The 13,375-nt window shown below is 39.6% G+C and overlaps 1 protein-coding gene across 1 annotated transcript; it reads right to left on the bottom strand.

Moving 5' to 3' along the window:
• Nucleotides 1-7,638: 7,638 nt before the first annotated feature.
• On the bottom strand, nucleotides 7,639-10,500 carry LOC147638532 (uncharacterized). Its single transcript, XM_086798444.1, has one exon. The coding sequence runs from the start codon at nucleotides 9,461-9,463 to the stop codon at nucleotides 7,814-7,816; it is 1,650 nt and encodes a 549-aa protein (XP_086654570.1). The 5' UTR covers nucleotides 9,464-10,500; the 3' UTR covers nucleotides 7,639-7,813.
• Nucleotides 10,501-13,375: the final 2,875 nt, after the last annotated feature.

Raw genomic sequence — 13,375 nt, 5'->3', positions numbered from 1 at the left:
TACAAGGTTTATTAGTTAAAAACTATGAGATATTACTAAAAAAATGAGATATTTTGGAGGAATGATGAAATTTTGACACCTTGGTAAGGAAGGGGAGACCTTTAGGTAGGTGCATATTTCACACATGGGTGAGTTTTTAATTCAAAAAAATTGTGATATTTTTATCTCTCCTCTCTCTTGGATCAAACCAAATAAAAAAGGGAGCTAAACTGATCCGAATCTTATCCAAATTCAGCCAAGCTGAAGCTGGAAAATTCTAGAACTTAGTTGGACTCAGTTAGTGGCCTCCCTCACCCTTTTGTATTTTCACCTTTGAGCTATACCATGCCAGTTTTACATTAAAATACGCATATTTTCTATTATCTCTTAAAAATTCTCTACTTTTGAAGAGAGTGGAGTTTCTCTCTCTCTTCAACCATCCTTGGAGCTTTCCTTTCAACACACTAACCAATTGATTGGTTGGGGGATTCTTCTAAGATAGAGAAGCAAGCAAAAACAAGAGGTAAAGTGTAATTTTATGGTTTTTCTCTACTATTCTCAATGTTTTCACTTCTCAACCCCTCTCAAGCTTGAGAAGTTTCTAAATTAAGTTTTTATAATGCAAATCAAGCTTTTCTTAAGAGTTGTAATGAATAATTAAGAAAAATTTACATTTATGCTGCTTTTTATGTTTATCTCTCTCTCCCCAAAAGAATGGTCATGCCTATGACCAATTCTCTATTCAATTGATGCTTCTCATGGAGAAATTCTCAGTTCACAAATCAAACTCTAGGCTTGTGAAGCTAGAGCTTAAGAAAATATTTTTTTATACTTATATGCTAGTAAATTATGGTAATCTTATGAGTTAAATCCATAAATTGGATTGAAGGTTAAAAGATATTTATACTATCATAATCACATTACTAAGTCTTATTCTTTTCAAAAATATTAAAAATTGTCAGTAATAGCAGCGAAGCTATGGCAAAAATTTTAAGAAATTGATACATAATTCATTCTTATGCATAATGTGAAAAGAGGACTTCCTACCATATTCTAGGATTGGTCATCCTATGCTAAAAGAATGATTTTCATCACACTTAATGGAAAACTAATTTTTAAGATTTATGCATAATTAAATAATTAAGAAAATAGAAAATTATGGTAATTTTATTTAAATGATAAAAGAGGAATTCCCATGACATTTGAAATTCAATCATTTAAATGGAAAAGTGAAATTCTTAGCATATTGAATTAATGGATATTTTTATTAAAATTCAAAGAGAAATTTTATATAAATTTATTTTATGCATGAGAAATATTTAAATGATAAAAGAGGAATTCTCATGATATTTGAAATTCAATCATTTAAATAGTAAAAGTGGAATTCTTGGCATATTGAATTAATGGATACTTTTATTAAAGAAAAGAGGAATTTTAGATAAATTTATTTGATGAGATAAAAGAGGAATTTCCATGACATTTAGAATTCAATGTAAAAAGAGAAATTCCCATGATATTTGAGATCCAAGAAATTAAATGGAAAAAAGAGGAATTTTTAGTATAATTTAATTTATGAATATTTATCAAAAGCGGAATTTTGAGCATTATTGGAAAATATGGGTAGAATTGATTTTTGTAAATCCCATGAATTCTTTTATTCAAAAGAAGAATATTGAACATATTTCACTTGAGGAATTTGAGAAAGAATATGAAAATAGCCATCTCGAGAAAAAGAACCTTTACCTAGGCCAAGCAATTGGCATAAATTTAGAAAAAGTCCCATTATTTGTATCGAAGTAGAAAAAGCTACTAAATGGAATTAAGATGTAAATGGGATGCATAGGATGTGAATGGATGTGATAAGATGTAAATGGGATGCGATAGGATGAGAATGGATGTGATAAGATATGAATGGGATGTGATAGGATGTGGTGTGATGTAAATGAATGTGGATGAGATGTAAAGTAAATGGATGTGGATGTGTATGTGTATGTGAAAGAATGTGATGTAAATGAATGTGTATGTGAATGATGAGATGATAATGAGAGGTTATGTGAAAGGATGAGATGTAAAGTAAATGGATGTGGATGTGTATGTGAAAGAATGTGATGTAAATGAATGTGGATGTGAATGATGAGATGAGAATGAGATGTGAGGTTATGTGAAAAGATGTGATGTGATGTAAATGGATGTGGATGTGGATGTGATAGGATGTGATATGATGTAAATGGATGTGGATGTGGATGTGAAAGGATGTGATGTGATGTAAATGAATGTCTATGTGAATGTGATGTGATGTACATGGATGTGGATGTGGATGTGGATGTGGATGTGGTGTAAAGAGATGAGGATGTGAATGTGATGAGATATGGATGAAATGTGATGTGATGTGAATATATGTAGATGTGAATGTGAATAGACGTGCATGTGAATGACTGGATGTATGTGGATGAATGAGATGGAATGTGTATGGATGTGATGAGATATGGATGGATGTGGATGAATGAGATGGAATGTGTATGGATGTGATGAGATATGGATGGATGTGGATGTGATGTAAGGTGGATGGAATGAATGAGATATGATGTGGATAGATGTGGATGTGATGTAATGTGGATAGAATGTATCTGATGGGATGGGAATGAAATGAATGTGATGGATGTGAATAGATGCGATGATATGTGAGTGGATGTGAATGTGACGTGATGTAAATAGATGAGAATGGATGTGATGTGATGTGAATCAGCATAGATGTGAATGGATGTGATGTGATGTGAAATGGATGTGATGTGATGTGATGTAAAGTGGATGTGATGTGATGTGATGTGATTCGATGTGAATAGATGAGATGTGATGTGAGTGGATGAGATGTGATGTGAATCAAGATAGATGTGAATGGATGAGATATGATGTGAGTGAATGAGATGTGATGTGAATCGGGATAGATGTGAATGGATGAGATGTGATGTGAGTGGATGTGATGTGAATCGGGATAGATGTGAATGGATCAGAGTGGATGTGATGTGATGTGAATCGGGATAGATGTGAATGGATGAGATGTGATGTGAGTGGATGTGATGTGAATCGGGATAGATGTGAGTGGATGTGATGTGAATCGGGATAGATGTGTATGGATGAGATGAGATGTGAATGGATGTAATGTGATGTGAGTGGATGTGATGTGAATCGCGATAGATGTGAGTGAATGAGATGTGATGCGAATCGGGATAGATGTGAATGGATGAGATGTGATGTGAGTGGATGTGATGTGATGTGAATCGGGATAGATATGAATGAATCAGATGTGACGTGAGTGGATGTGATGTGATGTGAATCGGGATTGATGTGACTGGATGAGATGTGATGTGAGTGGATGTGATGTGAATCGGGATAGATGTGAATGGATGAGATGAGATATGAATGGATGTAATATGATGTGATGTGGATATAGGTAGATGAGAATGGATGAGATGTGATGAGGATAGATGTGGATAGATATGATGAGACGTAATATGATGTGATTGGATGAGAATGGATGAATGACGATGAGAATACATATGATTGGATGTGGATTAAGTAAAGTAAATTGATTTAGAAGAATGTGGAATAACGGGAAATGATATGGACCGATGTGAAAAGATGTGAGTTCGTTTAGAAACTGTATTTATGACCTGTTTTCAAATAACTGTTTTATGTCAAGAATGCTAGGGAAGCATTTTGACCATCTTGTGAATGAGGTCATGGAGACCAAAGTGATAAAGTTGCAAAACAGCTGACGGAGAGTCAACGAAGGACGTCTCGCGTAGCAAGGTCTCGGCCGAGGTCTTGACCAGCCTCGATTTAAATGGCGAGCTTCCGGTACGATGGATGAGGGACTAAGGAAGCGGCCTATGAGTGAAGCGCTAGGTGACCTGCGAAGGATCCTAGAGGGTGCTAACCATATGGTGGTCGCCGAAGATACCCACGTGTGCGTCGAGGAAGAAAATGGAACAAGGTGTTAGAGTTGTTTTCTGAACTCGGGCATGGATCTGGTTAATTGACCTTGCTGGTCCTCAAACGGATGAGTCCATGGCTCTTTTATATGGATCTGTTGGTTGATCTTGCTGATCTTCAACGGAGAGTCCATCTGGATTTTCTTATGTGATTATATTGCCGGGTACTATGAGCTAGGGACTATTGAAAAGACCCATGAGTAAACAGGTGGTGAGCATTCTGGTTACCAATGATGCCATAGGTACACCGATGAAGGAATGATTGAAAATTAGAATTCAACCGGATATTTTGGAGGATTATGATCAATGATACTATGGTTTCATTAAAAGATTGTTTTAAAGACAGCTGAATCTGTGAAAAAGGTAATTTCATATTGGGTGTTTGCATGAAGCACCGGCTAGGGGGCCTGGGAACTCTTTTCCCTAGTGGTGCCCGGGACAAAACATAACCAATTTCTTAAATAGATCTTATCACTACAGTGGTTGGGTGGTTGGCTAACCCATGGGACTGGATGGGGTTAGGCTGGACTGATGGATCCCTAAAATGAGACTCAATTCTGTTATGGTACGATAGATGAAGTAAATCCCGGACAGTTCTTGTTCTATGGAAAAGAATCAACGACTGTGCCTCTCGATGAGGAAAAAAGTGTTGGTCTCTATGATCCAAGTGCAAGTGTTTTCCTTAATTTGACCATGTGACTTACGAGTTCGGTCGGATCAGTTCGGTTAGTTAAGGCTCTTGACTACGTTAGAATAAAAATATCCTGGAGGAATCTCCCGTGCTTTCTAGAGGCGGGGGAAGTTTTTCCGGGTTCGGTTTTGGATATCCATGGACGAGGCCCCCAGTGAGAGGCTCTGCCCTGCGCAAGAAGTGCTACTTTTGCTGCTAGCACCCCTGAATTCGTTGCGCGGAGGGGGCGGGGATCTTTCAGAAGGATTATGCATACTTCTTCAAAGACCATGCTATTCTTGTACCACAAAATCTAGAGGTTGATGAGATCAATGAACTAGCCTTGAGTGCATTGCCCGATCTTGAAAAAGAATACCTCAGTGTGCAGATTCAGTTGTTTCTTCCGAGAATGACGCAATATTGTATCCAATTGAGTACTCGAACATTTTGAACTTAGGTGGTGGTTACCCTCCTCACCGCTTACTTCTAAAGATTAATGCTCCTATCATGCTGCTCTACAATTTAGACCCTTGACGACGGGGACTTTTTAATGATACCAGATTGATATACAAGCAATTTAACTCAAAGATGATAGAAGTAGAAATCATTACAGGTACAAACATTGGAGACAGGGTCTTTATTCCCAGGATAACATTTATACATACTATGCTTTAATTGCCTTTTGATATGAGTGATATGAGAAGGAGACAATTTCCTTTAAGGTTAGCTTTTGGTATATCAATAAATAATTCACAAAGACAAACATTGAGTGTATTGGGACTTTATCTGGCCACACAAGTATTCACACATGGATAATTGTACGTTGCTATGTCACGTGTTAGATTATCTGATGCAGTGAAAGTGTGTGTAAAGCATATTGTGGAATACGAAAGCAACATAGAAGGTTCAAAACGAAGTCTTCACAACCAATGTTGTCTACAAGAAGGTTTTGCAAATTGCATGCAGAAGAATGTAAATGTAAATGGCGATATCTTTGTATCAATGAAGTAAGCATTTGAATGAAGAATGTTTACAAAGATGTAACATGTGCAATCTATGTTTACTTCTAGCTTGCTTTTATATACAATGCCATATTTTATTTCTTGCTTGGCTCAAGCTACTGAACACACACACACACACACACACACACACACACATATAGAGAGAGAGACCTTAAAGTCTTATGTAAATGATTAGTGTAGTGAGTACTATATTTGATATCAAGGGTATATTGCTTAGGATGGATGTGGCAAGGAGATCATTTTCATTTGTTTATGGTGATGGACAAGATATTGAAGGTAATTTTTTTTACGGTTGTTATAATATAGGTATTATTATTTTCTAAAATCTATTTAATATTCATGGCTCAATTGTAGATCCTCTATGTTGGGAAGGACAAGCAACAGCATCTCTAATTATCGAACTATTAGAGAGCACCGGTGTTTTACGGTATATATAGAAACTTCCTTTTTATGTAGCTTTTTGTGTCTTATTTGATAAATTTATATTGTTATTGATATATTCTTTTTGCAACAGGGAATATCTTTATTTTTATAATCACATTATTGCTAGGTTTGTATGGTCGAGACACTTACAACGAGAGCTTTGGGCTCCTTGGAATTTACAATCTAAGATTGCGGATCAACTTCATGTACATGTAATGTTTGTGGACTATGAAAAGCCTGATAAGTTAGGTTTTCAGTGCATAGGCACTAGACAATACATAACTTTTCGATTTGTTGTCTACAAGTCTGTTCAAACACCATTTGCCTCAAATATTGATCCACCAAATGAGTTTTGTAAGGTTTTATCCTTATTCTTTTTTTTTTCCTTCGAAAATTATATCTTCAATAGCTAATGTTTTTATCCTAAATATATTTTGCCAGATGGAGGCGAGGAGTGTAGGCTCCAAGGAGAGATAATCCAGTTGCCTGAAGATTGTTTTAAAGCTGTGTTCATGTGTGTTAAGATTGTCAACATTTTATTGGGTTGAAATGCTAGATGTATATGTATATGCCAAGTTTGGTGCTTTAGGAGCTTCTACATGGATATATATGGCAAGCATGGTGTGTTTATATATAGGTTGGCAACCTATATATAGGTGAGGAGAGGTTGAGGGACCATGAGGCCGGTCATGGGCTTCAAATATAAGACTTATCTCTACTCACCCTCCAAGGCCAGGCGTTTTATATATATATATATATATATATATAGAATTGGTTGGAATTAGAAAGTGCAACACAACATACACACTCATGCGTGCCACTGCTTGCGCAATGAGGGCTTAAACCTGTGACCTTGGGACTCTTGGGCAACAACCTCTCCATTGTATTAATTGGCGGTGGAAAAGGACGAGCCTTTTGTTTTTATACATGCAATATTACTCTTGCCGGCGGTCAGGGACGGGTCATGCCACTAGTATCCTCTACAAAGCGAGGGCAAGGTAACTATCTGGCGTTTGTTATAACGGTTGATGGTGGTGGGTTGTAACACGGAGGTACCAAGAACCAGAATTAAAGTAGCCTTTATTTTAAGAAGTAAACAAAAACTGAATAGATTTAAGAGTTGTCTTTAATTTGATTGGTTGAAAAATATGTTTTTTTAAACCAGTAGCTAGCTGCAGCCAGGGGACACGCAGGCATCCAGGTTAGTTCACCTGGTCGGTCGTGCGAACAACCTCTATAGTCTATAAAGGCCCTCGTCGTTATGTTCTTGTCTTTGTAAGACATGATTGAGAAATGTATGGCATGTGCCATGTAGTTTAGCGACTGGTCACTGCTGTATTCTGAGAGGCTAGAGCAGCAAGCCACCTTTTCCATGTACGGAGGAAAGTTCGGCCCTAGCTCAGACCAGCAGACTCCCAGAGTTGAAAGTTGAAACCAGATTAGGCCGAGACGTCGAATGAATGAAACACTCTCCTTACTCTCTCTCTCTCTCACTCTCACTCTCACACACGCTGTTACTGTCACACTATATTTAACCGCCTAACAGCGTCTCTTTTGCAAACAGTGCAAAGAGTAGTTAATTAATGGTACCAATTACAGCCCCTAAGTACATTATTTTATCAACAAAGTCGTGAGTAGCGTGCGAAAGATAAGTATGATCCTCTCTCCTCAGAGCATGGAAAGACTAGCTCCATCATGTGCAATACATTACATTTATACCCTCTTAATCATCCAGAGACAGATTGCAAGGTCTTGGAGATGGTGGAGACAGTCCTGTAGCTTCTAGAAGTGAATCCCAAGCAGCTTAGCAGACCTTGTCTGTAAGGTAGGAAGGTCTTCTTCCTGAGCTCCTCTGATTGGGCCTTTTGCATCGTATAATGCAACTCATGGGGAGAGACAGAGCCCTTGTTGGGCCTATGAGATGGAGCCTTGCTACCCCTTTGGCCTAAAGTTTTGGCCTTGCCATTATTATTGTTATTATTAATGCTATCACCCATAGGTGTTTTCCCCTTGCCATTTACATTACTGGCATTATTATTATTGATGATTTCATGAGCCATGTGAGTCCTTGTTCTGCTGCCAATGCCAATGTTATCCTGTATGAGTGAATCTGATGACATGGAAGAGGGAGAGCTTTCACTTGCTGATCTCCCTGTAGTGCTTCTTGTACTCTGCTTTTCTCTTGGTGATGTTGAATCCATGGAGGCGCTTGAGCGCCTTGAGCTTGCTCTGCTGCTGTTGGATCTGTTCTCCCCCCCACTCTTCCTGTGCAGCAAATCTTTCAATGTCCACTTCTTAGATCTTTTCTGTGCAGAGCTGGAGTCCTCCTCCTGCCTTTTGTCACTCACAGATGAATCCCATGACAGAATACCGTCCTCTTGCTCAAAAGACTTCGATGATGGCTGCGCCTCTCTATGGAAAATCCTCAATGGAGAGAAAGACCTTGTTCTCCTGTGGCCTGTACCTTGAATGCTGTGTGTGATAGAAGCCATTGAACTTCTAAAACCTTCCATTGGATCTCTGGAACATTCCATCGGTTCCCTGGGAGCTTCCATGGCCATGCCCAATGATGGATCAAAAGCCTTCTCAATTCTACTAGAGACCCCACACAGGGCCTTCTTCACTCTGTTGAGTGGAGACCGAGGAGACTGAGGGGCAGAAAGAGAGTTGCTACAAGCAGCAGATCTACTCCCGTTGACCTCAGAAATCCCACATGCAGAAGAGCCACCTGTGATGCTACTGAGTGTTGACAAAAACCGAGGAGACTGTGGTGCTGAGAGGGAGCTGTTGGAGCCCACCACCATCGTTGGACCTCTGTTGTTAAACTCAAATGCCCTTGTCTGGGCAGTAAATGCATGCTCATTGATGCCACCATGCTTAGCAAAGAATGGTTGTAGCTCTAGCCGTGGGGGCAGCTTAAGAGGCTTGATCTGGCCATTGCAGAAGAGTTCATTTGCTGATGACATAGGGGTAGGAGACATAGATGGGTCATCTAGCTCGGCGAACCGAGCACTGAACTCAAAATCAGAATTCATCACAAATGAACCAGCGTCATCTTTACCATTGCTCTTGCCTTTGCTTTCACAGCTCCACCGAAGTGCCCCGGGCTTGTCTTCCCAACAGAAGGGTATTGCAGATGGGTAGTCTCGAACAGTGTCCTCGTTCTCCATAAATCCTGATGTGTGGGCCCAGTGTGGGCTTGTGGGGGCACTGAAGTAAAGGCCCCCATGGCCATGCCTGCCCGGACTGGATGGTGCACTCACAAAAGGGGTGGACACAGGGCTGCAACTCTCACTGTAGTCAGTGTAGCAAGTTTGGGAGAAGGAAAACCTGTGATGTGGAGAGCCCACTGTGGGAAATGTGAGTGTTTCCTGCATCCTCGTGGTGATGTGGAAGCTGCCTTCTCTTGTAAAGGTGGTCACCTATGCTTCCACTGTTGCTGTGGTTCTTCGAAGGCGCAAAAATATCCTTGGCAGCTATACTCCCCACGTGGATCTGTCAGTGTCGTCACAAAACTCCATGCTTATGGAGATTGTGTATCTTTGGATGGTTGGTGGGTTGATGCAGAATTGCTTCTTTTTTCTGTTCTTTTTTTTTTTCCAAAGCAGAGATCCTTCTGATGCAGGATTGCTTCTACTCTTATGTAAAAGGAAAAACTAGGATAATTTGGAGAGAAGGGTTTGTTGGTAAGAAGTGTGCTTGTACACCCTTGTGGAAGCACAACCAAGGAAAATAGGAGATATATGAGTGATTAGTCCAGATTTAGATCCTACATTTGTGCAGACACAAAAGCAAGACAGTTGGAGAACTGGGTTTTATGAAGAAGTGCTTGTACACCCTTGAAGAAGTTACACCAAGACAAGTTTTGAGGAGGATTCCGGAGGAGGCTCTGCTCTCAGAATTGTGTAGAAGCAAAACCAAGACAACTAGAGATATGGATAAGTTTTGCTCCTATAGTTATGTAGAGGCAAAACCAAGCGAATTGGAGAGATGGAATGATGAGAAGTATGCTCCTGGAACGCTTGAGCTAGAAACAAAAACTAGGCATCTGGAAGGTTGATGAGTTAATTAACACTTTATGCATATGGAAGAGATGGGTTAGTGAGCATTTTACTTCCTAAGCACATCAAAAAAGTAAAGGTAGGGCAATTGGACACAATTCAACACAAGTAACTACACATAGAGCATGAGCAATTGAGAGAGGACATTAACTACACTAATTAAGCATGAGCCAATGAGTGTTGAGACAGTAAAAAGATGCTAAGAATAGACAGTTCTGGTGGGATTTGCTTTGGAGAGAGCAATGGAATGCGGCTATATAAGTATTATTGACATGAACAGGTGGCATAAAAATTTGGTCCTTCACCAAAAAAGGGTATGGAAAGCATGAGTGGGTTGGTGAGAGATGATGTTAGCCCAGATAAGCAGAAAGAGAGCTTAAAACTAAAACAAGAAGCTTGCAGTATGTAAAAGAAGTGCTCACACAAGAAGTTAAAAAAAAGAGCTGGATACAGACTTGCACCCAAAATATAACAAATTGCAATGATGAGTATTGTAGCAGAGTTCACAGGAAATACCTGCAAGTGCAAACTAATCACATGCATTGTACCTGTAAAGTTGCAAATCTACCTCCTAATTAAAAACATTTTAAACCCTACTTTGTGATTTTCTTGCAATTCTGCTTATTATAATGATTTTTGGACCTTAAATCTGCACAAAAGCATGTGAAAAACCTTCACTTCTCATGATTCATCCTTAAAGCATGTAATGTTTCCTTTATATATCAACCAAGAGAGTTGTTTAGATTTTGGGTGTTTTTCTCCTAGCATTAAAGACTCCACTGCTTTCACATATATTTGTGTCAATCAAAATCACTACGAATTTCTGCTGGGCAGTTGAAAAAGTGGGGTAGATACCTGTGGTGATGCCAGGGGTTTCGTGGAAGGCTTTAAAAAAGGGGGCCTATGGCGTGGTCCATCAGCCATGGCAGATAAAATTGCTCATAAAAATATTTTGAGAAAATGTGTACGGGAAAAAGGCAGCCTTTTTTTAAAAAAATTATCATTTAATTAACAAGCTAAACATTTTCTAATGATGAGCATATGTATTTTTTGGAGTTATGATTAGAAGTTATAGTAATAACGTAGAAAATGGTTCGGGGCAGGTGCCGGCCAGTGCAAAGATCATGCAGCCTTGGAGGCGAAAAAATAATAATAATCTGAAATTAAGAGGATGGTGGGTTAAAATTTAATGGTGGGATATAATTTTAATCTGAAATTAAGGTGGTGGGGTGGCGATTGATCATTGGATCCGAACAGAGCACCGGAACTGCACGTGGAGCCTGGCGAGCTGACAAAAAAAAAGCGATTTTTTAACAGGGAAAAGAAAAATGTGAGCATTTTGGCGTCAGACTATGACGTATGGCATCGTGCACGATTGCCAGTCGGAAGTCCCGTGCATTTTTCACCTCCACATTTAGCAAGGCTCCTACAGTGCTACTAAGATAGCTCCTGCTGCTAAAAAGCCCTCTCCTCCAGCGGCGGAAGGAAAATTAGAATTTCAGCGGTTAGAGTTTTGCAATTTTAATTTCCTCGCTACCTGAAAGATTCTGCAGCTTTTGCCCACGATGGGTGTCACATCCCGATACACTAATAAATTTGCAAAAAAGCCTAGGAAGGGGGGGCGATCCAAAAAAAAAAAAAAAAAAAACAAAGGGAGCACGCATTGAACCTCGTGCACGGACTTTGATCGCCACCTCAACTACACCGGACTCTTAACTGCAAAACTAGTTTTTGCAACCACCTCTCTCCGGTGTAGCAAGGTAGAAGCAAGTTACCAACAGATGATGTCCAATTCCATGATCGTAACATGATTCATTACCACCAACAGACGATCAGTGCACTCAACACTCGCTCAATCCCTCAAGATTAGTGATGTCTTGCAATGTTATGCATTGGGATTACCATCCCTCTCACTTCATTATGTATATATACACTACCTTTCTTTTGGCATATAATACTTACAACATAACGAACACTTCATTGTCCACAAGTATTATGTATATATACAAAATACTTCATTATGTATATGTACACTAGCTTTCTTTTAGCATATAATACTTATACATCCCACAACATAATGAACACTATATTGTCCAAAAGTGAGTTACCACAACATAGAGCACTGTTCCTTTCATTTGCAATCGAAGTACCATCACACATTGTTGTTATCAATAGCATTGAACATTGCATATGAAAACCAAGAACAACATGAGACAATCTATCATAGAGACAAGACTCATACACCAATGTAGATTATAGTTCTTCTTTATTAGACACATTCGTTTTTACAAATCCTCATTGAGGAATTATACCTTTGTGTTTCTCTTTCTCCATTGATGAAGAACCATTGTGCACTCATGAGTCATTTTCCTGACTCCTTTTCTTGAGCACACTTGAACTCCTCCTGCATGAGAATTTCTAGCGCATGAGAAGCCATGCGCAAGCTATCATCACGAAGCACCTTGCGTGCCCTTAGCATCCACTTAATGCTCATGAGTTACCTTGTGAACATAGTGGTCACTCTCACTCCATAGTGTACCACTAGAACACCCTCTATCTTTTACTTCTAGGGTGTAGGCAAAGGTAACCTCTCCACGGTTATGGTTGCAACAAGGACTACTCCGTCAATCTCTTGCGTCCTCTTTGCCTCTAAGACTTTCATAAGAAAGCCTACTCTCTCTCATAGTGTTCACATCCAACATCCATCTATAGGGCTCACACTCCAATGATAGAGCAACTTGCCACGTTCCCTCACGGCGGCGATAAGCCTTGTAGCTCCAAGGTCTCTAAGTGCATCATCATCATCATGACCCAACCCATGTAGTCTTGACTCTATCTCCTAAATGCACACTACTCATCTCCCTCATTGTTGACCTCGTAGTCTATGAGCTACCCTCATCTTGAGCTAGTCGTCCATGTGACCCCTTATGAATCCAGCTAGCCTTGAGCACCTATAGCCTCCCCATAAAATCATGGCTTGGCTCGTCTAGCCTCAAGACTCTACTCAATCCTATGATTGGTTCCCTAAGTAGTCCACAATGGCAAGCTCCTAGCATATAGCTCGACACACCTACTATGAAGGGGTAACCATAACGGATCCACTGTCCGACTCCTCGACACTCTATGAAGAAGGCATAATGTCCTCTATCCATGTACAAGGGACGCGGCTAACAAACGCTTTACCAGCTCGGTGTCCCAACATCCTGACTATCCGTCATCGGCCTCATA

The sequence above is a fragment of the Cibotium barometz genome, chromosome 5 (assembly GCF_041138505.1).
Source record: "Cibotium barometz isolate CiBa-2024 chromosome 5, ASM4113850v1, whole genome shotgun sequence".
NCBI lineage: Eukaryota > Viridiplantae > Streptophyta > Polypodiopsida > Cyatheales > Cibotiaceae > Cibotium > Cibotium barometz.
The sequence above is the reverse complement of the archived record's forward strand: the minus strand, read 5'-3'. Positions and strand labels throughout refer to the sequence as shown.